Source organism: Porites lutea, chromosome 6 (assembly GCF_958299795.1).
Source record: "Porites lutea chromosome 6, jaPorLute2.1, whole genome shotgun sequence".
NCBI classification, from domain to species: domain Eukaryota; kingdom Metazoa; phylum Cnidaria; class Anthozoa; order Scleractinia; family Poritidae; genus Porites; species Porites lutea.
In genome coordinates, this window is record NC_133206.1 from 3,388,098 (window position 1) to 3,415,000 (window position 26,903).

At 40.6% G+C, this 26,903-nt stretch overlaps 1 protein-coding gene and 1 pseudogene across 1 annotated transcript; one reads left to right on the plus strand and one right to left on the minus strand.

The window, feature by feature from the left end:
* Window positions 1–406: 406 nt before the first annotated feature.
* LOC140940362 (3'-5' exoribonuclease HELZ2-like) lies at window positions 407–24,477 on the minus strand. The gene is made up of 22 exons (XM_073389312.1): window positions 24,269–24,477; window positions 23,663–23,798; window positions 21,905–22,094; window positions 21,501–21,617; window positions 18,265–18,830; window positions 17,270–17,708; window positions 16,160–16,473; window positions 15,470–15,740; window positions 14,393–14,818; window positions 13,538–13,616; window positions 11,859–13,091; window positions 8,746–11,393; window positions 8,384–8,583; window positions 5,722–5,807; window positions 4,719–4,847; window positions 4,401–4,580; window positions 3,911–4,197; window positions 3,412–3,738; window positions 2,786–3,022; window positions 1,499–1,652; window positions 1,051–1,218; window positions 407–584 (listed from the first exon to the last, which is right to left on the minus strand). Exons 1-22 carry the CDS (start codon window positions 24,330–24,332, stop codon window positions 484–486), a joined length of 8,352 nt encoding a protein of 2,783 aa, XP_073245413.1. The 5' UTR covers window positions 24,333–24,477; the 3' UTR covers window positions 407–483.
* Window positions 19,211–20,471, plus strand: LOC140940364 (uncharacterized; annotated as a pseudogene).
* Window positions 24,478–26,903: the final 2,426 nt, after the last annotated feature.

A 26,903-nucleotide genomic window follows, 5' to 3' on the forward strand; every position in this document is an offset into this window, starting at 1 on the left:
TGCGGCGTCGCTGACCCTGCGACTGGATCGGTACAATGATATCCTAAGTTCTAAAGATATTTGACCTAGGGTATGTACACACTACACCATGTAGCTTGTGCGCCGGCTCGAAAACCATATCGCATAGGGCTTCTGTTCACACTTAAGAACGGTTGTGGCGGTGCTATTTCTGTAACGGAGCGAAGCTGCGCCGCGCTGATCTCTAAACCGGAGAGTCACATATCGGATAGGTGTTCATAGTTTACCGGATAGCTATCCGTAATAGTATGAAGATAGCCTTAATAGAAGTTATCATGTATTTAAATTTGATGTGGCGTCACAGATGGACTTAACTGAAATCCTCTTGGACTTTCTTGTTTTAGTGTGCAATTCTTTCCTCCGAAGCTTATGATAGAATAGAACAGCCTTAGAACTGACACAGATATTACGTAAGCTCCCTTACGATTTACTTCTAACTAACGACTATGACTCAGTTCGATTTCACTATGTCCAGGGCCATGACTCGTCCACAAGGCAGTGATTATTTTCATAGTGTTCTATCAACTTGCTCCACATTTCGTCCATCCCAAGAAGATTTTTGTTTCCTAAGGGAGAAAATACGTTTGTTCAGAACAAGAATATTAAACTGGTTGAACACCCATCTAGAAGCTTCTAGACAAGCCAACAATAAAACAATGAGACCACTCGGACACTAAGGGCCTGTTTACATGGAGTGGGGGACCCCGGTCTAGTGAGGTTGGTTTCTTTTGTTTTCACGCTCTGGAGGACACAAAACAAAAGAAACCTACCCCACTAGACCGGGGTCCCCCACTCCATGTAAACAGGGTCTAAATCTCCCGAATCAGTAACTGTAGTTTGATGAAAATCACGCCCTTTGGCTAATCCCTCATCACTTTTGTACGTTATATTAATTGGTGCGCTTTGTGTTAAAAACAAAACAAAAACAATCAGTGGCGCAAAATGGCTGTTTGAGTTTTTTTGTCAAATGAGAATACTGCCAATTAATATGGTTGCTTGGCAAAAAAAAAGCAACAACGCGGTTTTTCTCACCGATAATACAAAGCCCTCTACGTGCTCGTGTGAGTCCCACGTTCATTTGATGTTCGTCTCTTAAGAATCCCAAGTGTTCACCGAGCCAGCTGAGGGAGGGCTCTGGGTCGATTTCTTCTTTCTTTAGGGAGCGAACCAAAGACATGATGACGTAATCCCATTCACTTCCTGAAATTTAATTACGAAATTAACTCATGTTTTAGGAAAACCACTCTATGTTTTTTTATTACTCATACACTTGCCAATATTTTGAACTGATAAGTCAATGATAATTTAAGTTGGATAACTCTCTTCGATCGCAATTATGCCAGACATGTAAATGGTATTTAGCTTTCAGAGCGTTTGAGGTAAAGAGGGTTATACGATCATCTGTTAAAGGATCGTAGGTATAGAAACAAGGCAAATGGAATTCCGCGCTATTTATCAATCTTTCTGGTCGATGTCGTACCTTGACTTTTCGTGATAGTTGTGACGTGGATGCCGTCGTACGCCCCTCTTAATAACTCGCTGATTTTACTTCGCTGCTCTCTGTAAGGCGACAATATGACCACATCTGACTTGGGCACTGATTCACGATTGACAAGGTATTTTGCAACTTGCACCTAGACGAGAAACAAGCAGACAAACTGGGCTGAACATTCCTTTTGCCGTTGTGAAATCAGTCCCTTCAGGTGTGGAATAAAGAAGCCATATAACATGAATGTATTTAATCTTTTTTAAAACTACCTCTCGTTAGCTTTAGCTGCTTTTTGTATTATATATGTTAAATGTTGTCTTCGAAGCTGTCGTCAGTTAACGTCATTTGGGGCTCACATCACACACAATAATAAGCTAGAAACGGTGCTCCGATTTGCGGGTACTATAAGCCAGACTGATTCTAAAAATTGGTAGGGTTTAAAGAATTTACTAAGGCTCAAGCAAGTTTGTTCACCTCAGGAGTACAGCCCGTGCTTCAGTTCAGCCTTCAAGGCTAAAAGGGCTTCACTATTGGTGGGCCTGCAGGCTTCTTTTAATTTTACCTTTATGTAAAGAAAAACTGTACCTACACTAGAACTGATAAGAGGTGTATCTGAGCAGAGTAGTATAGTAAGGCCCGAATTTACCCTTTTTTTGAGGGGGGCAGGAGTTTCATTAAGAAGGACAGGAATATATTGAAGCCGATGATGTCATTGCCTTTTACCTTCTGTTTGATAATGAATGAAGCAGGAAATTGAATCTGCATAATTACAAGCTAAACGTCCACTATCTAAGCTCTCGATGAGGAAGTCGAACTAGGCAAAACGCTTACCGCTTACCTTATGCACATTCTTAACACTTTGAGTCTCATCTAGCCCAGAGGCAGCCGCAATCGAAAATTCCAATAATGGTTCTCTTCGACTATCATAATTTTAATAAGGTCTCCACTTCCCCTTTTACACGACGGCTAACTCGTTATGCGCAGGAAGAGAGGCGCAGTGCAAAACCACCGAATCACGTTAACGAGATTCCTGCCCAAAAGGGTAGAGTTAAATGGTCTATGCAGGGAAAATTTGGATCTTTTACTTTCAAAAATGCTGCATAAAGTTTCAGATCTCCTCAGTGCTTCTCTAAGGAGAACTCGTCAATGTAGAACTGTCTCAGACCTTTGAGTTGAAAATAACTGACATGAATTTTCCAGGTTTGTCCCCCTTGATACGAACTTAGACAAGCGTTGAACTCTATCGCGCGCGTGAGCGCGTAAAGATTCCGTACTTACCACCTTCCTAACTTCTTTCATGTTCCTCTTGGATTCCTGATTACTTTCTGATGTGGTTATCACAGAAGACTCCTCCTGACCTTCCACATGACAGAAGACAATGGGAAGATCTCTTCTCCGACGAACCTGAGCAGGCCAAAAGGATACTGGGCTAGGAGGACGCGAGTTGACTACTTCAGCAGTCTGGAGTTTATCATCATAGAATTCCTTTGAAGGGAATTCGCATATTCCTTTGTGCTAATCCGAGGGAATAGTAATAGATTAGTGTTTTTTAGGGTGATTTATATAAAGAAGTAGGTTTCTTTAAATATTGATGTCACTTCAAATATCAATTACTGACGGAGGTATACAAGGTACAATCAAATGAGACATGAATTGTAGTGAAAAAAAAAAGAACAAGGTATTAAATTATCATGTAAAGCTACATTTCCCTCACAAATCGCGCAGAAGCTGTTCAATACCCTTAAAAATGTTCTTCACGTAAACTTTGATTGCTGCCTGAGGTCAACCCTTTGGTTCCTCATGAAAACACCAGAAAAAAGTCCTATGGTTTCCTCATAGAAGTTTCAGGTTTTGAGTCGATATAAGATTTAAAAATCTTATCATGGGTACTCGACTCAACTTACCATTCTGTACTGCAGCTGCAGCATCCTAGCTCGTTTGGAGTGTCTCTCAAACATGGAAACACTCAAACCAAGCGCCTTGGCCACTTGATCCTGAATGACAGGTTGCAGCTGTTTGTGATCACCAATCAGAACAACTTGTCTCGCTCCTGAGCTCGTGATCGGCACGAGTGATTCAGGCTCTAAGCACATGCCGCATTCATCCACGATACACTGCTGGATATTGTCACAGGAGTTGGCTATCCTGGGACTACCAGCAGTTGCGCATGTGCACAAGATTATCTGGACACCAGATTCCTCCAGCGCCCACCGTTCTGCATGTCCGATAAGCTATAAGGGAAAAAAGGAAATGTACAATGTAACTTGTAGATCTTGCTTTTAGACTTGACTCTTTCTCTCTTTCCCTTAAAGTCCATAGCGTTGTTAGTAATGCAGAAAATGCTAAAATACTTTTACTAGAAAATGTCATATTCTTAATGCAATGAAGACTCATTTAACGTACTTTGCAATACTTATCAACATCTTCTTCACTGATAGGTTCGCCCCTTGCTTTATCCTCAGCAAAACCTTCTTCAAGTTTCCGCAGCTCCTCTGCATATGGGCAAACGCCACTTCGAATCAAGTGATGAAGAGAAACGGACCTTATCTTTTCGCTGGACATTTTAAGTTCATCCTCACTTCTTGTGATTCTGGCTGGTTTCAGTTTGTTAGGAATTGGGAATTCCTTCTGCTCAATTTGATCACTGTAAACTCTCAGGATCTTCAAACTAGGAATTTTCATAAGATACTCTGAAAGAAAGAAAACACGTTTTATTAAATGTTTTCGATGAATTTATGCTCACTACGTCCTACGTAAAAGAATAAGAACAAGAAAGGAAAGCAGTACTGATTAATTCAACTCAAGTAAGTCTCCGTTATTCTCCAAATGAAAGCTTTTTATCAGAGCTTCTACACAAGGCGTATTTCTAGTGCAAATCATTCATAAAACTGACCGGTAACGACGTCCACGGCCTTGTTAGATGGTCCACAGTAAATAAGTTGGGGTGGTGCTTTGTACGCTGTTTCGCCCTCTTTCTTTCTTTTGCCTTTTTCCAAAACCTTGTAAGTCAACCTTTGGTTTCGTTGAGCGAACCAGTAAGCAATGTGCACACCCGTCACAGTTTTTCCAGTCCCTGAGTGAGATAACGGAAACAACAAGGGGCAAACTTTCATAAGTAACAAAAATGCGTACCACCTTCGTCTTATCGGCAGCGTTATCACTTAGGTCTGGTCGTTACAAACCTAGTGAAAGTTTTGTTGAAATTACCTACCAGGTGGTCCCTGAATCAAACTAAACGGATTGGAGAGTGCTTCCTTCACTGCAGCCTCTTGGTAGTCATTCAATCGTTTGAATTCATGCTGCTCCAAGGACAAGTCGGGAGGAAGGGATCCAAATATTTCTATTAAAAATTATTTGGAAAGACATTAATCCTGCGGTAGCTGTCGAGCAGGGAAGAAAACTTTTTTCTTTCGTATGTGCGAAAGCATGTGTGAGGGTTATCAATACAATACAATAATCTTTATTAAACGTGGCCCAGGTTATTAGCTAATTAGCTATTTTACAGACATGCCACGAAGAGTGAGGTCATATGATGTATCACAATCTTTGAGGGCAGATAAGATAAACAGGTTGTTTTGCATTGGCGATGATTCTCTAAGGGATACAGAAATACACTTATGAAAAGTGAGTCGACTTTTCACGTTCTTTTTTCCAACATTCCATGCTGAAATAGATGGCATTAACCAGGTCTCCAGCTTCAGAATCTTTTTCAATTGTGATGGTTTTTCATATTTTGTAACCATGCCAAAACAACGGAGTTAATAAGTGATTCAGAGTCACGACGTTTTATTACGCTGGGCAAACCAGTTTTTACGTAGATATGTTAACTAAACCTTAGCTGTTTTGGTTGTCGGAGAGAACGACCCAGAAGGTGCAATTTCAATTTCCAATGAAGATCGTTTGGCCGAGATATCTAAAGAAAAAGAATTTGAGCGAGGTGTGGCTTCTTACATTAAGGCGCAAACACTCAATACAAAACCGGTCCGGGAGTGATTTCAGGATTATTTTGGTGAAAGAAAGTAAATAGCACACCGAGAAATAACAGCAAAACGCTTGCGGCAATTTTGAATTTTCCCTTTTGGGCAAGCAAGTTTGAAAAAAAAATGCATAACTGCTATGCACCGTCTAATGACGATACCAAGTTCAGTTAACGACGATTTTTCACAAACCCTTTTTTATAAAGAACGTTGATTCTTGTTAATTAATTTGCATACCTCTCTTCGGTTCTTCTCCTTTGCAAATGGCATGAACAAGTTCTGACGAGTGTCGCAGATTGACGCATAGTGCTGCATACATTCGTCTGCAAGGAGGTTAACTATTAGTAGAGTAACAGCATGATTTGTAGTGATACTAGTTATGAATACCACAAGTTATATTGCAAAATTGTTACAAGTAATTTCAATAGCTTTTATTTAATGAAGCTGTTGACGCTTATGCCACACAAATGTGTCTTGGGTCGTTTATTCACAGCAAGATAATATCGACGGCAGTTTCGCACTTCTTCGGGTGTTCGTTGCAGAGACATATTTTTAAAAAAAACAGTTTAACAAAACACATCTCTCCACTTGTAGCAAACATCTTTATTCTTAGTTTTACTATCTTCAAGTATCTTGGCGAGTTTTCGGGGGTTTTTCTTCGTAAGTGACGAATTCAACTCTGTTTTCGTCGCAGTTGTCGTCTGCGCTGAAGGAGAAATCGTTAATGTATATGAAGTGGCGTTCCTGACAGCTCCCCAAATCTAGGTGCAGGGTTAGCAAGAACCACACCATGTATCAGTATCAGTTACTATGGAGAATGGCTTCCAAGCAATCCTTTAGACCATAACAACTCTTCTCTTCGACAGGTGAATGCCTTTAAAGTGTTAGACCTTTTACAGAAAGCTTTTTGAGAAAGAAGCCTTGCTTTTATTTCAATGAATTTTCTGCAGTTCGAAAATTGAGAATAAGGCGGCATCCTTTTCTTTTAGGTATCAGTCCAATGAGGCCAGCATAACTCTCAAATGTTCGAGCTCGTACACTGTACCTTCCGTTACGGATTTCAGCGACGAACTTTTAGGACGTTTCTTCCAGCTGTTTCGTTTCATAAGCAAGTAAATGTGTTGGGAAATTTTAAGCCAGGTCGATGCACTTTCTTAGAGTTTTGATTTTCTAAAGTTTCTTTGAGTTCTTCACCCTCTTCAACTCGAAAATCTGGAAATCATCCGCCATTGCTTCTTTAACTGTAATATTTTAAAGAGTGTTTTCACTGTCGCGCAATAAAAAATAACTTTGAAACCGTTGAACGAAAGAAGCCAAGGAAATGAAATGTTACCAAAGACTCATAAATATACAATGTACATGTCCAAGTCTCAGGTCTGTGCGGGTGGTGTGCCAACATGGGACATTAATACGGCGGCCGGAAATCAACAAAGATACCAGGCTTTCACTTTTGCGATAAAAAATGCTTTCTTTTTACTTGTAAGCTAATGAACATGCGTATGAACACATTTTGTACCGCTTAAAATGAATAAAGTGCTGAAAATGATAAAGAGAGCGAGAACCTCTTCCGAGGCTACCACCGTGTTATCACGCGCTGTGAAAATTTGGAAATTCAAAACGCTTTTAATTATTTTCAAAATAAAAGACGCTACGGGGCTGGAAATTTCTACAAAGATGTATTTTTCGGTCACCTTCAACCTGGTGTACATAAGAATTCAGAGGGCCGCTCTATTTTGAATTTAGAATTTGATGACGTCATGGTAAAAACACTATATTTTGCAGAAATAACAGTGCTCTAAGCCAATCAAATTGCAGAAATAAGGAAGGAATACAAAAATAAGAATACCACAATATTACTTCCAAGGTCATCATCATTGACAATAACTCGTTTTGTTTAACTAATACCGTAATAGCCTAAATTTCATCCGATTACTTCGAGTCGTTATTACTCCCTCAGTAACGTCTGAATAGACCGGCCGTTAATGCCGTCCAGTGACGTCACTACTCCTTGACCTTTGCTTTTAATTCATGAAAAAAGTAACACACGATTTTCAAGTGGCAAACGGAGAAATATCGTTTGGAAATGTCTGCATGATACAAAACTGCTTTATTTTTTTCGATCGTAATTCATGTTCAACGTTCAAACTATCAACTGCATGCAGTACAACTCTGAACTGGTTGTACTAAATTCTATAATCAAACTCGGTCGCAATCACGCAATGAAATAAACACACACACGGAGCACTTAGTTCAAAAACACAATGATTTGCTCTAATTGAAAAGAAACTATTTGGTCCTTACCGAAGAAAAAAAAAACAAGGAGACAACGAAAGAATATCTAAGAGAATCATTACACTTGACGGTTAAAATAGCAAGAAGGTCAAATTATAACATTGATCTCAGAAAACTTCGCGTAAACAAAATCACCGGCCGTCGAAACCACAAAGCGGCTCTAAATGGAAAACCCACCGACTCTCCGCAATGATTCTTCATTCGCAATTCAATTTAGCATTTCAGTTTCGAAGACAAGGGCAATTTTGCTGTTTAAGATAAAGATTAAGCTTATCAAAATGTTTGAACTATGCCAGAGAAGCGATCCGCTGAATATCAAGCGACAATCCCGCTAAAATTTTTCATAATTATACTTAATTATTCGAATCTTTAGACAATAAACCAATCAAAATCACTACGCGGTTTTCGGGTAGTGAGTGACGTCACTGGACGGCATTAACGACCGGTCGATTCAGACGTTATTGAGAGGAGAAAACGACTCGAAGCAATCGGATGAACTTCAGGCTAATACCGTAAATGATCAACAATTTTCGAGTGGTTACGTCTAAAACTGTATTTTTAGTTCTGGGTAAAATACATCTTTGTAAGGATAAAACAAATGTCCTACCTTTGTGGAAGTGTTCTGTGAATAAGCTCAAGGGTACATCTGTGACTACCTCCATAAGTTATCTCTGCTGGGATATTAGATGCCGCCTGATGATGTTTCATTGTAACCTCTACCTTCTCCTTTTTGACTTCAATCACCTCGTCTATAATGCAGTGGCTCACCCAGAAGCTACCTTGGTGTGAGTAACTTGAGGAACACGACTTATAGAAAATAAAGGAGTCAGAACTTTATTAAAAGTTAGAACAAACATCTGGATTCAAAATAGCACTGTGATTCTTTTTCAACTAAACATCAAAAGTTAATTTTACAGTTCTTTGGATCTAAATAAGGAAAGCAAACGATAGAGCTGGAATGGATATTACCTGCTGTTGGCCTTGCTTTTCAAAAGAAGAACACTCTTTAGGAGGACAAGGTACCCGAACACACACTAGGTCTCCTGGATAAAATTCCACTTGTCTGTTTTTGCAGTAGACCAAGGTGAGAGTAAAGAACCCAGTAAGACTTTCGTCTTCCTTTTCCCATTCCACGCTAAGGTGCTCAATGACAAAGCCATCATTTTCCTTCACCGCTTCCGTTGCGGCCTCCATCGCAAGGACTGGTTTCCACGCGTTCATGTACTCATCAATAGACTTGTATTGCTCTCTTGACGCCTGATGTCTGGCAGTGTGCGCAAATGATTCTCGTGGGTATTTTCGATGTTCGATGCAGATATTTAGATAGGGATTCAAGTTTACCATCTGTATATCTGGTTGAAGTATTCCACGCGTCATGTGTGGGCAGAGTTGCACGGATAAGAAATGATACTTCCTCAGTGCAAGCTTCATCTCGTAAAAATGGAAATATGGTTCGCTCGAAGATTGAGACGTTTTTTCACCGTAATGAGGGTGCTTGTAAGGATCACCTCGGGTGTGTTCAGGCAGTGTATGCTGGGTTCGTTTCATTTCTGTGCTGGAAGGAGACATAATACTTAAACGGGCTTCCATTTGCTTAATTATGCCCGGCAATTTGTCTATATCGTTGGCCCTTACGGTATCCAATACTTGAATCCACATGTCCGAGGGAATCTCCGCTATTTCTTGGACTCCCGTTTGATCTGATAATACAGAGTTGCTTTCTTCTTTTACATTTCGGAGGCCATCTGGTGCTATGTACCTTCTGATTTTCCACGTGAGAACAAGGCATTTTTCTCCATCTGTCCCAAATTCTTCTTCGGTCAGAGCGACGGGATTCATATCACTGATAAACATTCGTTTTTGCTTACCCGCCAGGTGGTCGTCTTCTGGGTTGCAAATATAGAGACTGATTGACTGCTTTTCGATAGATTCAATAAAAACTCTTGTCACATGGGACTGTTGTTGCAGCGTAGTTGCCAATCGAATCCTTTTACAATCCTTTCCAAATCTCCTTTGGTTGTCAGTAAGAAACGTGGAGCGTCGACAAACTTTTGTCATGTCATCCTTGGATATGTTATCTTTGTGACAACATGGGGACTCCAAACCAAGTAGGAGGCGATGAACTGCAATATCTATATATCGTCGTATTGGAGACGTGAAATGAGTGTATGATCGAATACCAAGGGAGAAGTGTTGGATATTTGCAGGAGGCTGCTCTCCTTCACAGACGTAACGAGACTGGGACTGAATCCGTCGAAACTGGGATTGAGCTGCGGCAATTTGAGGGTGGTTGCGCTCGTGGCAAATCAAGTGTCGCAGGGTTGGTAAATCTTTCAACTCTGCTGCCTGACAGATTCCATTCCAAACCCATCTCTGAATTTTGAACATGGTTTTATCGGAATGCAACAGCGCCAAAGATGATGCTTCATCACTTGTACTGTTTCTGAAAATTCCTGATAATTGAAGTGACAATCTAACGTATCTGCCATGTCTTTCAACCCACTCCGCCAGTCTAAGGTCTTTTGGAGGTAGCTGTACTCTTAAGAGAGCCAATTCAGGGCATTTTCTAGAAAGAAGTTTCGCCACTTCTTCATTAGCAAGAATCATCATTTCTTCAACTAGCTCGTGTGCCTCAAAATATTCTCCACTCTCCTCGTTCTGCCAGTGGTCAAACGATTCGTCTCCCAGTCGATGACGTCTTCTCATTTGAGCCAAACCGTTTAATTGCCTGACGCTATCCACTATCTCCTTTGTAACCTGCTTGTAACCAATTTCCCTCTTGTCTATAATCATTTGAGCCTCTGCATAACTTAACTGACAGCATGATCTGACAATGGTGCGTTGTATTTTTGGCTCTTCAGTCACATTTCCGTCTTTGTCTAGCGTGATAAATACTGAAACTGCAAGACGGTCCTTGTCAGGCAGAAGACTGCAGTGACCTTCACTCAGCTCATGGGGTAGCATTGGCAAATTCTTCTGCCCCTCTCCCGGGTAATAGGAGGTGCAACGCAAAAATGCCTCATTATCCAGTGGAGAATCTGGCGTAACAAAGAAACTGACATCTGCAATGTGGATCCCTACTCGGAAGGTGGTTAGAGAAAGGCTTTCTATCGTAAGTGCATCATCAAGATCCAGGGATGTGGGAGGATCAATGGTGAAAGCTTTGTCGATCTTAGTCCTTGTGGCGTACTCATTCTGAGGGATCAACCACTGTGGTGGGAATTTCTCTTTGACATATTTCATGGCATCTTCTTTGAATACTCTTCTTATTCCACGCTCTGCGTATGCAATCTCTAAGCTGCTTTTGAAGTCTTCACCTCGAGGCAGCATCCTTACGATAATTCCCAGAGGATAGCAATATTCCCGTTTCCACTGAAGGTACTTAACAACAAACAAATATTTTCCACTGAGAACTTTCTCTCTTTCTATCATTTTGACTTGGATAGCTCTGTTATTTTGATCCTTTCTGTAGACTGGAATATCTTTGCAGCTTTTGTCTGAAAGGTTGACCAGTTTTGGAGCTGACTTGTTAATAGGCAACATTAAAGCAGGGTTTCGGTAATCAGTAGTGCAGACAAACTGGCGTTCATGTGGGCTGATAATGTGCTCCAATACACCTGTGAAGTTCAATGGCTACTGATTAAAAAATCTATTCACTAAGTAAGATCTTACATTTCAGTTTAAAATAAAGGTTAATGTCAAAATTTTACACCTTTACTTGGTACAACATAAGCAGGTGGTAGAAGACGACCTCATGGAAAGTCGGGAGTGCCAAGGGGCCTTTACTCCCCGTTTCCCTTGCAATGGTACGCTGTTCCAATTAGTTGTCTCTAGATGTTCATTGCTTTTCTTTTTGATCACCCTAACGGCAGAAATTTATAACGATACACATCCTTTGGTGTACCCACTGGTTTAAACGTATTTGAAGAAAAGTTTGGAGGATACTTAACTACTTATTAAAATTCTAATATTGAAAACGGTATCACTTTTTCGCTTTAGGCCCGTTGTGATGGCATAACTACTTCTTAACAAACGTGTATATTGTATGTAGATTGTGGATAGTTGGCACAATAAATGCTTACCTACGACCTTTCCTTGAAACCGGCATTCCCCGCTATCGGCATTTGAACGAGTCCTCTTCTCAATAAGTTCTAACACAACCTTGTCTCTGTCGAAAGCCTGACGAACTCTTCCCTTTATTTCAATGTCTGGAGTTTCTGTGTCTTCTATCTCAGCATAACCCACCTGGGATTTTTCCGGATTTAAACGGAGATTACAGACTTTGTACTTGTCCGGTTCATCACTCAGAAGTTGTCTCAGCACATATGGATCCAGAAATTCCTGTTGTTTCGTAGAGGCGATGATTCGTTTCGCCCTTTCTGAAGGAGAACTGTAAAATCCCAGGTTGGTAAGATGCACTTCAACTCGACCGTTGATAACATGTATTTCTGGAAAAAATTCTTTGAGATTCTCTCTACCCCCGACTGAGAACCGGTAGCTATTTGCATCTGTTTGAGGACGAATCGCTTTTGATCCAGTTGCTTCTAAGGGAGGAAACTCGGAATCTTGAAACATTGACAGTCGCGCTGCATCTGATTGTAATGTCTCCTCGCATTTCTTCACAAACGCCAAAATTATTTCATCCAAATCTCTGGGCGATACTGTCTCATCGTCAAGGAGATCATCCTGAAAGTCTCCTGGTTCAACAATTCTCTCTTCATCGTCTTTCTCATCCACCTCATCGACTTTTTTTGTTTGATGGTTGATGTCTTGGCTCGTATTGATGAATTTGCCACTATGACATTGATCGTTTACATTAAGACTGTCTTCATCCAACTTTGCATCACTTTTGCCAGAAATTTCTTGTCCTTTCTCATTGCCTTCTTTCCCATCATTTTTGTCCTTCTGTGTCTCTTCTGTCTCTTCTGTATTAACACTTTTTTCTGGCATTGAAAGAGCTTTTGGAACAAACGGTTCTGCTTTGGGATTAAGCTCGATACCGGCGATCGCAGCATTTATTTCTTTGTCGAGCTCTTCCATTGTGACCCCATAAAGGCCTCCTTTCTCGTTGCATCTCTTGATGTAGTCTCTCCAAATACTACGACACTCTCCAACCGTACAAAGTGAAACGGGATCACCAACGACAGCAACCAAACATCTCGCCCTTGTAACAGCCGTGTTAAGTAGTTTTGGGTCAGACAAAAATTCCCAATATAAAGGTCGATCAGATCCACTGGCGCGTACGTCTTCTTGCTGAGGCTTACAGGTGTGAAATGTACGCACGGTGCTGATAAAAAGTGCACGGAATTCCTCTCCTGAAATGGAATGAAAGCTTACAATATTAGCATGTCCCATCACTCAAATAAACATGCCCATTCGGTCGGTTGCACTTATAGATCACAGTTTTACTTTATACTGTATTGAATCTCACATGGCAAGCTAAACAAAGGTTGCTGTATCCAGTTAAGTATAAGACGAGTTTTAAAATGTCGCCGAGGTTCTTTGACCAATGTAAGTTAGGGAATAGGTATTTCTTTATCAGTGATGACAAAGGGCCTTTTAAGGTCACAATCAATGGAATGGCGCATTGCATACAATTAACAGATTACTTTATCATATTATTAGCTGTATTAGTGGTATTTATCCATTTTGCTCCTAGCCCGCATTAGGTTTTTCCTAGCTCTGATTTTCAACAGTAAACATGAAATAACATAAAAGGTCGCTTTCAATGGTAAACGGATCTTGGAAAATTGTTCATTACCCTGGACATTGTGAATTGTATCCACTTTAACGTCTTTCAAGTCTGCTTCCTTCCTCAGGCTGTTACGAATTGTTTGAACCTAAACGTCGAGGATGAATTGATATTATATATTGTAACAATTATGTGTGGTGGGACTCGTTTCTTGTTTGAACGTTCTTCGGTAAATACGTGAACAACTGAGTATACGTAACTATGCTTCTTAAGACAATGCCTGAAGGTAGGAGTTATAACCGTACTGTGGTTGAACGGCCAAACCCTACCCAATATTAAAGGAAAGGTTCACCATAGTTCCGGGTCTGCATTCCGGGCTCTTTATGAACAGTCTGACGGATAGAGTTCACGGCGCATTGTTATAGTTGGTTTATACAATTTAGTGAATGCTACGAGCGCTGTGACAGGTCGTTGCCCATGTTCTATTAGAGTACAGACACATGTACGATGACATTACGGCGCGCGGTTTTGAGATAATTTAGGATTAAGAAAGTTAACACCTTGAAAAAAAATTTAGCATGAGCTGTTTGAAAGCAAAAAAAAACGAGAAGCCGAGACAAAAAGAGTTCTTGGCGACTTGAAAATGCCTTAACAGGAAGGCATCTTCAAAACAATTTTCATAGTTATGTGTCATCGCTACACAGTTTGAACTTGTCATGTACGGTGATAAACTCGCCTGCTGCTCATGTGCCGCTTTTTTTCATACCACATTTTGACGTCATGTGTGATTTAATACTGACTAAACGCACAGAAAAGTAAAATATATGTGTTTAAAAAGCCATGCGATTTACCAAAACTAAGAAATAAACCGCAAGGTTACTGCTTAGTTAGGTTAGGTTTGGATAGTTAGGGTATTGAAGTCACCTGGTAGCGGTAAGCGGACAGAACTGCGATGTCAGATAGTTTCGTAGGACCCCAGGTACGAGTAGGCCAATTATGCGCCACCTCTTTGACTCTTTTAACCACTTCGTAAACCTCAGACAAGTTGAGATATGAATTGTCATGCTCTTTATACTCCTTGCCACGAGCTGAAAAGAACAACAGAGGACCGTATTTCGGATGCGCTAGCTGAGAGGTGCCACCTCGAGCAAGTAGTTTCTCCCCATAAAAGTTGTCAGAGGGAAACTTCAGGATGTCTGGATGGCATCGATAATTCTCCGTCAGGAATAACACATAGTATTCTCTCACTTCTTGAGCCTCATGTTTGTCATAAATGTCAAAGAGCCTTTCAGCCAATGATTTTTGGAGGCCTAAACGTCTTGCTTCCGGTGAATACACCTCTGGGCTCATCTAAAGCAACGAATAGAATAGGTTTACTCAGCAGATGCTATTATCACAACCATCCTTCTTTCAGTCGCATGCTAGTTCGCGCAAATCGATTTATATATTCCCTCTTCTAAAAATATTTATACCGCGGCAATTACAAATTAAAGCAACTTCCGACACAAAATGGAAATAAACAGGGTGTAAAAGTGAAAAATAAGCACTATATTTGAGGGTCAAGGTATTTAGCATGAAAGTACTAATTGGGAACACTATTTCTACTTCCAACTGGAGACGGGACCGCAATCTTATGTGGTCATCCGAGCCACACGAAGGTGCGGCCGCTTGCAGTGCAAACGGGGCGGGTACCTTCACTTCTCAGTTATTTCAAGACCCTGAGTATTGGTCCAGCCGCGGGAATCGAACCCGCGACCTCCCGCTCTGCAGTCATGCGCTCTACAAACTGAGCTAATCCTGCCGCGGTTAAATAACGTCTGAAGTTGGTTACACACTCTAACATGTCTCTTTAAACCTGCTATTTAATTTCTGTTGCTTTCATTTTTTTTTTAGTGAAATACGGTTCTTCTGATGGTAACGGTTATTTCAAGCTCCACAGCAACAGGGAGCACAAGCTAGTAGGGTGGTGGAGTGTAATATTAAAAAAATGAAAAATAGTACCTGCATGTGATCTCCTGTGAAAACAACCTTTGTGTTAGGGCCAGCATAGATGAGTGGAGTCAACGCTTCAGGTTCAAGTGCTTGGGCAGCCTCATCAATAAGAATGTGAGTGAAGAATCCATGCAGAACTTGCAGATCCAGAAGCACTTGTGATGTACTTAGGGTTGTTACAACAACACGGTGTTCAACAAGGTCATCACGAGAAGGCAATACAAACATGTCGCCTTTGGTCAAACAGTAATTCCTTGCTATTTCGGATGTTGTTTCCAACCTAAATTGACACCAAAGATGATCATTTTTTTCAAAATGTTTTTTTCTTTCAATATTGTATGTTAAAATTGTAGGTCGCCGCTACAGAAATGCAAAATGAAACAATTGGTGAGAAGGTGTAAATGACTGTACACAGAAGCACCTACAAACGCTAGCACAAGAAAATTTTGGAGAGGTCATAAAACTGCAAAGAACCGACGTCCTAAAGTTCTATAAACTTTAAATTTTCTATTCTTAGGTTCAAAACACCATTTAAAGGTCAGCTTAGGAGCCGTAACATATTTAACATTTTCGAATGCATCAGGCGTGAGCTTCAAATGTGAATTACAAAAAATTGTGTGACTTCTTTTCCTGGCGGGTAAATTTAAAGGGAACGCATATTGAGTATTGCAGTTAGTGTCGACAATCTTAATTGAATACCTTCTCATAGGCTGATAGATCCTTAGAGGCCTTGCTGCAGGAGTGCCATTTTGTTTGGTCAGGTATTCGTGAAGTAACTCGACGTGTATGTCCGCGGCCCGATTGGAGTGGGTACAGAGAAGGATTCTATGTGACTTGTCTAGCTGCACCAGGAGGCGAACAGCCTGATTAAGTGTGAACGTCTTTCCTGTTCCAAAAGGACCAAACACAACCAAAGGTGGACTGTTGTATTCTGGTGACGCAATCTGCTTGATTACTTCCTTTTGATTGTCGTTAAGCCGTTTATCAAGAAGCCATCGCCAGCGGATGGTTACCTAGAACGATAAAATATAGGATTACTTCACCAACCACAATCGATGCACTTATTGTTATATTCCTAATTAGTATGAGAGCATTGCGTCTCTCCCCACACGGCGATCTTCTAGGTTCGTGCAAAAATTAGTAATTAACAAGTAACAGCTCAGTCAGAATCCATTTAGGTATTAAGATGAAAAATTGTCAGGGAAGTTGAATGAAGTGGAATGAAAACGCCATATTAACTCCTCACAACTGCCAGTTATGTATGTGCAGAGGAATATTCACTAGTGGCCATAAAACCTTTTTGGATGGTTGATGAGGATGTATGCGCTCCGATACTTCAATGAAAATTGAAGACGACAATTAACTATCAACTCAGATGATATGCCATAACATCCACTTCAAACAACTTAAAATTGTGAAAGGTTTTAACCCAGAGGTAAACAAGTGGCTAGAACATGATCGTCCGGGTGATCATAGTCCTGAATAGGGCTAACAGGGCTGCTGTTGACAATGACTGACGTTTCGACGACCTGTCCTGTTGTCAGGTTTGCTTGACTCCGTCAATAAGTCGTTTTGTACGTCGCTGGATATTGTTGACTGCAATTCAGTGGCGTTTTTTCCTAAGTTAGTAATTCAGCTTTCTAAGGAGCCGTTGTTATTGTGGTTCAGTGAAACATCAGGTTTAGTAACCTTTCCGGAACGTGTTCGGTTTTCTGTAAATTGTCGTTCGTAATCTGTTGTTTTCACGAGTGACGAAACATTCTAGAAAAGGCATTTTACCATTTTCCTCGATCTATAAAGTCCACTTACTTCACTCCTCACAACTGGAACTCTGGGCTCTGGAAAAATAAGACGCAACTGGGCTGTCGTTATCCTGTCAATGGCGGCGTGCATCTCACAAAGTGGCCATCGGTTGAGCTGAAACTGAGCATTTACAGAAACATCGCAGGTATCATAGAGAAGTAAATCAGAAACCGTTTTGGATGACAACCTCAGTACAACGCATTCACTCTCTACTTTCTCCACAGGAGCTTCATAAACTTTGTTTGAGACACTATCAGCCAGTTGGAGCCACACGGAGCTTACGTTGCGGTAAAGGAGACGCCCTGCTGCGTCATCAGGTCTAAGAGCATCTTCTTCTTGTAGGTAAAGGACACCAAACAATTCATTGTCTACGGCAAACTTCATTCCGGACATATCGTCAAAGACGCTCCACTGAGCATGCAGCTGAGTTCTGCCTAAAGTGTAGCTGAAAAATCAAGAAAGTAAAACACTTATCAAGTAGAGTTTAAAAACCACCAAATAAATTTATTCTTCTCTTTGGGCTTGTCCCTTTGCTAGGGTTCAAAGCGTACTCATTTAACGATCACAAGAGCTATATAGGCGAAGTTACTGCTCCTAATAGGTCCTCTAAACCAACATTGGTTTTTAAGGGTAAACAAGTTGAACGGTTCGCGTTGGAACACTGGCAGGAAAAGGAAATTCCTTTTTAACTAAAGTTTGTTCTGCTAGGAGTAGACTTTCAGCTTCTTTGGAAAGTTCGACCTCTACAGCAAAAGAAGCAAAGTTTCGAAGCAAAGTTTCGAGCGCTAGCAAAAAGAGCTAGCACTCTAAACGCTCACATCAGTTCACATTGGGTCCATCATATATTTTCCTCTAACTGGCTAGGAAAAGCGATTTGATGCCTGCGGTAAATAGCCCTCTAGGAAGGTGTTTTAGGGGAGTCGCATTTCCTCCAAGGGAAACAACTTCCTAAAAGACTTCCAGAGGCTGCCTGGTAAGCATAAATCAAATGTTTACTGTACCTTGAAAGTTCCCTCTTCATAAATCCTTCTTCCACGAACAGCAATTGATGCATAACCGTCTTGTAATTGTCGCGGCGCAATTCCTCCCCTGTTATATTCCCTTGTTTCTGAAGGCTATAAATTCGAGACAAATGTTCCCCTTGAAGGGCCTCGCCCGTCTTGTGAACAAACCTAACTACATCCATGGAACGCTCGTCCCAAACAGCTGTTGCAGTTGCATGTTGCAAAAAAATGGAAGTTTGCGGCAGAGACCCGCTGTGTACGTCAACATTAAGACTTCTCACAAGGTACGGTTTCCTACCAAAGTCAAATACGATGCATTGATCAAAGCTTCCATACAGAGAAGACTCAAACGAGACAGTTAGAGACACTTTCGCACGCCCAGAGAAGTTGTTAACGTCTGGAGCTTTGTACCAGAACTCCTTCAGTTTAGCGCTGTAACAAACATTATAGCTTTCACAGCCTCTATAATCTTGATAGCAACCGACGCGAATTTCTGACAGTTGATAGCAGTTGTGGTATCTGTACAGCAGAAGTACATGGCGCAGGTATCCTACCACACTTGTCTGACATTGTAAAAAAATTGAAACAAATAATGCGAAGGTTATTCACTGAAAAGGTTGATATATAACATAAAACAAGATAATGATGGAACCTCAAAGGTAGAGACCGCCGTTTGATTCCTTCCACTTTCATTGCCTCCACGTTTTGATAAAATTGTCACAACCATAAAAATGGCTTTGTTTAAATCCCAGTGTTTCCCGTTAACTCAGAGGATACCGCACCTACTCAGTATCATGGGAGGTCATGGATTTGAATTCAAAATAATAATAATAATAATAACAATAACAATAACAATAACAATAACAATAACAATAACAATAACAATAACAATAACAATAACAATAATAATAATAATAATAATAATAATAATAATAATAATCAGTATGCACTCCCGGTCCTGCGGTACCTAATGTGGACACAGCATTGGCCTCTATCAGAGTTAAGAGATGTGGACAGAGCAGCTCGGAAGATCATAGTTGAGAACGGTGGCAAGCACCCAGCTAGCCTGACTTCTTTGTTATATCTACCGAGGGAGAAAGGGGGTAGAGGCCTGCGATCAGTCGAACACGAGTACAAGATCACTAAAATCAAATCGCTACTGAAATTGTATCAGTACCCGGACCAGACTGTGGAAGCAGTTAGAGAATTTGAAGAACACGCCATGGCATCAGGCCACCAGTCGCTCGTAAAGGAAGCAGCTAAGTACGCTGAAGAACTCAACATCACACTTCAGCTTGATACCCTAAATCCCGTGTGTGTTACAAGAGAAGGAAAGGTGGTAACTGCAGCAAGAGCTGGGAATCTGTTGAAGCAATCTCAAGAGAAGCAGTTCTTGGAGATCGCTAAAGACAAAAAGTGGCAAGGAAAGTTATTCCGTATCAGATGGGAAGATGAGAGCCTAAGCATAAACAGCTGCTTTGCATGGTTAAAAGGTTGGGCTACATGCCCTACACATACCATCGCGGGCATGTATGAATTGTATGAGCAGTTGTTACCTACGAAGCTCTACACAAAGGAGAAGACGCAAACCTCCACCGACGGCGAAGTTCTATGCAGGTTATGTGGGAAGGTAGCTGAGAGCGTTGCACATGTTCTGGCTGGATGTTCCTCCCTGGCACAAACCAAGTACCTATACAGGCATAATGCAGCTTTTGAAGATTCTGTTTTTTGAGCTCCTGCGAGAGCATGGGTTAATGGAAGAGGTTCCACCATGGTACTCACCGGTGATGCCAAAACCAGCCTACCAGAACACCACGAGTGAGGCGTTTTGGGATATTCCCATCTATGCAGAGCACCACGAAGTTAGAGCAAATCGGATCGACGCACGACTTGTCAGCCACTAGAGGAAAGAAGTCTGCACAATTGAAATGAGCTGCCCATGGATTGAGAGTAGAGCTAAGAAAGATGAGGAAAAGACACTCAAGTATGGGCCCATGATGTGGGAGCTGAAGCAGAGATACAATGGTTGCAGGGTTGAACAGTACAACGTAATAATTGACGTACTGGGGGGTTACTCTAAACACCTAGAGAAGTCGGTGAGGAAGCTACTTGGAGCGAGAGCACGGAGCGTACTAGAGCGGATGCAGAAGTCGGTCATCTCAAACACTTTAAACATTGCTAGAACATTTAAGATAAATACTTAGTTAGGGCGCTATGGACTTCAGTTTTTAGGCTTTCGTTTTTTCTCTAGAAATCTAGAAACACAAGCTTGCTGACGTTTTTACTTAGATTTTTTAGAACATTAGAGTTTGATATTATTATAAATAAGTTTTTGTAGAGATAGCGAAGGTTTTACAGAGTATCAGAATTTAATAATATTCTAAATTGGCTTTTTTAGTAGAGAGATTTATATCACTATGTATAAGCTTTTAGTAGAGATAGCGAAAGTTTTACAGAGTATCAGAATTTAATAATATTCTAAATTGGCTTTTTAAGTAGAGAGATTCATATCACTATGTATTTTAGGATTGTATTAGGTTTCGTATCGACCTTTTTATACTTCTAAGTATAGCTTCTCAAGTGGTGTAGGTTACGCTATGCGCCCTATACTACTCATAATGTGGACAGCATTCCAAAGTTTCATACTGCGACATAATAAAAATAGTAATAATAATAATAACAGTAATAACAATAATTTATAATTAACAATAATTTTATTCAACTTTAAAAATATGCACATAATTTACAGAAATATTTGAAGTAAGAATTAAGCACTTTATAACATTAAGAATTATATAAGTCATGAAAAATACAATCACTGTGTCAATAACGACTTCCGAAATACATTCCTTGCGGCTCAGATGCGATCAGTAACTCTTGCAGGCGGTCTGGAGTTTTAAATTAAGTCATTACAAAAGAGAATCATCCGTCTCTGCTCTTAAGAAGAAACAAGTTAAAAAAGAATGAAATCTCGTATACCTATTCCTGTTAATAATAATAGCGTCGAAACTATCCATAACGACTACCTGTGGGGTAAGTGGCCACTGTAGGGAGTAACTCGTTGTATTTTTTGTCATGTTGGTCAATCGTTTTCAAATTGTTCGTTGGAAATCAGATCTTCGAATTCATTTGTTATTGGACTAAAAGATGCGTTGTTACCGGGGTATTTATTATTATTATTATTTTTTAACGATCTATTATATTGTAAAGAAAATTCCTGATAATTCACTGACCTTAAATGTAAGGTTGAACACCCATTGACATGTAGCCTTGCCATTATTTTCTAGAAGTTTTACACTGAGCTCGGGTGGATTGCAGGAAACGTCCACTCCAGGAAGGGATTCTACAACCTGCGTGCAGTGAAACGATTTTTCAGTGATGTTTGAGTAGTGAGATACCTTAAGGGAGAACGTTGTAGTGCAAATGCTCTGTACTAGCCCCAAAAAAGGTAACTTATTTATTTCGTATAAATTTTCTGCGTCAGAAATGACTTCCAAAGCGGTTGCTATTACATCAAAGGACTCGTGCCATGAGTACCCTTTTATCAGGTCACGGTCGCAGTATTTCATTTTATTTCATATATTTAGTTTTTTAAAGTATGATTTGTTTCACATAGAATGACATTTATAACACTTACATCTTCTTCTGGGCCTTTTAAGATATTTGTTGTCATTTCCATAGAAAGAACTTCATCTTTGTCCTGAAGCTTTTTTTTGAGTTTTTCCCTTTCTTTTCTTAGGTATTCTTGTTGCCATTCCATAAGTTCCCCATAAGAATGAGCATACAGGCATCCTCTCCCAAATCGGCATCGTTCATGAGTGTGACAACTGAAATTCAAACAAGGGAAATTAACGTACTGAACTCGTATAACTATGTATTGTGACAGCTGGCTACGAATGAGTACAACAATCATACGTTTATCTCGAGATTCGCATTAAATGTTGGTTTCATAAGACGAGATTTTTCTCTGAGAAGAGCATAAGAAGTATGGATCTAACGGTACTTTTCAATACAAGCACATGGGCGTAGCTAGGATTTTTTCAGGGCTACGCACAATTCTCCAAATAGCTTTGCCCCCTCTCTCCCCCCCCGCCCCCCAAAAAAGGAAAAAAATTCCTTGATTAAAGATTTAAGCCTAAGCGTTTTTTCTGCATATGAAATGACATTAGCAACCTGTAAAATACAATGTCGCGTATTTTAGTCCATGATACAATAAGGCTACACACTTTTCCGGATTCGTCAGGAATCCGGATAATTTTGTTACTGGTTTTTTTTGGCGTTTTTAAGCAGATGTAGCGCACGTGAATCCAATTTGGTCGTCTCTAAAGATTTCGCATCCGAAATCTAGAGTGAATCCGATGCAATGTTTTGTAATGTAAACAATTTGCCCAACGAATTCGGATACCTTCCCGCATTTGATCATACGAGCTTGTGGTAGAACCAAAATGGAACTGTCACTTTCAAGAATATAGGGCACCTTAGTAACGACGACGGCGGCGGCAACGAAAACGTCCTCAGCCATCAAAATGAATGCGTTTTTTTTTTTTTTACTTTTTCGCTTTTATTTCAACTCTCTTAAACTGGCAAATATAGGTGAACGTCTCTACGGAGTCTTGGGGACCGCATCCAAGTTTCGACTTAGAGAAGAAATTGAATTTGCCCCTGTGTTTACGTCCTCCAAACAACGTCGCAAAAGGAAATTTAATGTCGTGGTCGTACAGGTTGTAAAGAAAAGCGTGTTGCACGTGCAAAATGTGTTGTTTTTCATTTACTTATCGGGCTGGTTTCGTTTGACGTTCTCGTTTCCGTCGCTCTCGAGTTGTTCAGAATCCGAGCGTTTTGGTAAAAACGCCTGCCATCTTTTAACTAGATATATATGTCATCCAAGATTCGGTCCATCAGTGAATTACTTCGTTTCTCTGGAAACAAACATTTGGGTAGAGAGGAAAAAACGATCCCTTGTTTAGAAAAAATATATAATAATAAAAAAAACCAAGCAGAGTTGAATGAATTAAGGCAAACTGTGCTCCTAAAACAATCACCTTTAGATATTTTGATTTCTTTTCAGAATTAACTTTTTATTAATTTTTTATTATTTGTTCATTTTATATCTCTTTTGCGGACGACTTTTACAGGTTCGCACGTGCGTACCGTGTGTCAGGTAGCTACGCCCCTGAAGCTTTGAATTAACTTTCTATAAGTTATACTGTTAAAGGTGATAATTAAAAAAGTTTTTTGCCATTGAATGAATCTTAAAAGACAAACACGGATGACCTTTAGTATATCATTATTGCCAGGGTAATATAAAACACTATATGAACTTGGTTATCAATGGTACATTTTCATTTCAGCTAAGTTCATGTCTGGTCAATACTTAAAAATCCCCCATCAATACCTTCTGCATAGTTTGAAGGCACCACCTTTCACTCCTGGTGGCGAGGGTCTATACTTTAACTGTGGTTGCATGTGAATGGATCTTTCATCTGTCTTCTCAGGTAATCCAGTAAGAGTTTCCCGGGGACTAGGAAGAACTAGACGACAAAAGCAACATCGAGTTAAGTTTGTTTCAGGCAAGCCATTCTAATTCTATTTGCTCAAAAGTACCCTTAACTTTGAAAACGTTTCCCTGTTTTTGATTATGATAGGCCGTTGGTTTATAACGTAATATTCAATCAAATCTGCTTTTTTAGTGGACCCTGGCCTTTATGTACCAGCTTTGTTCCAGACTCTCAGATAGAAGACGTAGAAGAAAGGGCTCCAAAATATAAAGATAATTCAGAATAAGATGCGATTGCCAACTACCCGTACCTCGAAGCCTGGAGCAGGCAAACGTCTATACGAGGCCATGTTCCTCAAACGGACTCTTTAGGTTGGTCTATTTCTTTGGGTGTACATCTTTCATAAGATGGACACCGTGTGCTAGTCCAAAAGTGAAAGTGAAAAGTGCTTAAGGCGTTAGATTATCGTCAGCGATAGTACGAAAAAAATATATCCAACTTACCTCCTTCTCTTTCTAAGGTCCACATGTCTAATTCTTCTTGGCCGTGAGCAAATGAGCAAGGCATCCGCAGACAAGGTGTGTTAATGGCATACTGTCGGCAAACCGAGAAAGCAACATGCGATGGAACCTTTTCTGGATATTGTCTTATTATTTGCCATTGTTTGTTGTTGTTACTCCAGAAGGCGTACTTTAGTTTTGAGCGGTTCTCACATCCTCTACAGGCTTTGCTCTTATTAAGGATGCTCCTTGGTATTCTGAGGTTTTTTTGAAGAAAGTCGTCACAAACGACAAACACACCATCGGGAATTTTTGTAAATTTATTGGAAGACATCTTCTGATTAATCTCGACATTTGCCATGTCACTGCTTGGAACAGTGGTGGAAATATCAAATATGTGCGTGAGTGGTTTAGTTCCTCCAGGTGACGAATTGGCACTGTTTACGTTATCTGTAGTAAATCTCTCAGTGGAATGTAAGTTTGAGTCTTTCATTAGAGAATTTGCGTATGTTTCTTTAGCTGGTATAAATTCAGGAGTAGTCGGCTTTAATTCAGACATCTTAGATTGTGACGAACGCCATGGAGGAAAAGGCGTATCGTTGAAGTTACTCGCCTGTGCCCACTGAGGGGCAGCCACGTTTGAATCCGCCATGGTGGTTTTAGATGAGTCACTTCCCTTAGGACAGACCGAAGAGGACATATTCATGGTGGCATCGTCAGAAGAACCTGTTGACAAAGCAGTTCCCAACCTTGGGAATTCTTCCAGTGATGACATGACAAAACAGGCTTTTGGTTGCTGTTTCGAATCCGTTGTTTGAAGCGCATCGTTGTCTTTTGTAGGGAATTGCCATGCAGATGACAATGCGGAAGAGCTCGATGATTCTTCTTTCGGTGGAAAATTAGTATTAACAGCAGTGGCAGCAGCCTTTGCAGTAGCCAAAGCAAGGACCTCTTGAGGTGTTGGTAAAGCTTTCAATAGGAAAAGGCATAGAAAAAATTTGCAAGAAACAATTTATATCACACAGCCACCTAGAAAAACGTTTCCTGGGGAGGTTCATAAACTAATATTACCCTTGGGAGATAATGCTGTTGTCAATACCAAATTATAACGCTGTCTATCCATTTTATTCAATTAAATACTTTTGATTTGTGCATATACTTTTTTATCTGTGCGAGACAGGTGAACCTCAAAACTAGGTATCGATGAACAGTCAGTGATTGGAGAATGGGCCCACTTGTGTTGCGGTTAAAACTTTCATTACATTTCATCGCGGTCCAACGTACTTCATGTGTAAGCAACAGCAAGTTTTACTTCGCTACACACAGCTAACAATGTAACGTGCACACTTACCACCTTCTCTCTCTATTTCCCATATGGCTGATTCTTCAGCGCCATGAGGAAAAGTGCAAGGATCCTTAGGACATGGTCTCAAAGTTGCAAAGTGCCTGCAAACGGACAAAGTAGCTGTGATCGGAACCTTAAGGGCAGGATATGGTCGCATCAGTTGCCAACAGCAGTGGGTAGCTTTCCAGACAGCGAACCGCAACGGGCCAGTATCTTTACATTCTTTGCAGGTCTTGGTTTTGAAATGGATACTTGATGGCTTGGTGCGGTTATCCTGTAGAAAGTGGTCACATACAACTTCCACTCCCTGAGGGATCCGTGTGGGACCACTCATTTCATGTGATTGACTGTCACTTTGTGATCTCTGAGAGAGGATAACTGGAAAGAAAGGCTGTCTGCTTTTGTCTTTTTGAAGACCTGTCGTGTGAGAAGCAGTAGTACCACTACTGCTAGAGGCGTGAAGGGATGCTGATGAACGTTTTTCAGGACTTAAATGCATTTCTGGCTTTTGATCACTTTTTAAATTCAGCATAGTAGCTGGAGGCGGTAGTTTGATTGAGGCGTTTGGAGCTTTTATGGGGTCATGGGCCGACTTGAGGTTGGAACCATCCAAGAGTGGGAATTCTTCCAAGTCAAAACTTGAGTGACCTGGTACTTCACGTTTTCTTTGGTTTGTACTCTCTTGAATTTCGAGAGCTCCACTTGGGTACATCTGTTGAATTTGCGGTACTGTGTTTCCCTGCGACGTGACATGTTCTTCTTGCTTTTTGCCTTCTATCGCGGAGCTGAACGGTTCTTGAACTCTGCAGTGAACATGCCTATCTTGGGCCATAGCTGCTTGCTTGCGAAGACGGCGAGAATTCTGTACCGGTGTAAAATCTTCTGCCAAGGGGTCTTCGCAAAGAACCGAATCTCTAAAAGTATACGAAAGAGTTGGTACAGATCCTCCCATTTTTTTGTCGACGGAACACGGTATGCTAACAGCTGGTTCTTCAATGACAGACGGTTCTTCAGGTACAGAATCCATTATGCTAACAGCTGATTCTTTAGATACAGAATCCACTCTTGTGGCAATTGGTTCCTCATTTACAGAATCCACTCCATCTGATTCATTTTTGTCTGCGTCAGTGCTTGTTTTAGAAATCGTCTGTTGATCTGGCAAACAATTGCAAGTCACTACAATCAAAATAACTGAGCCTAAAGAAAACACATTCAGCCATATACTTGACTTGTCTGACTCAACAGGTCCAGGGGGAGGGATTGGGAACTGCGCCACTAGCTTTGGGCCTTTGA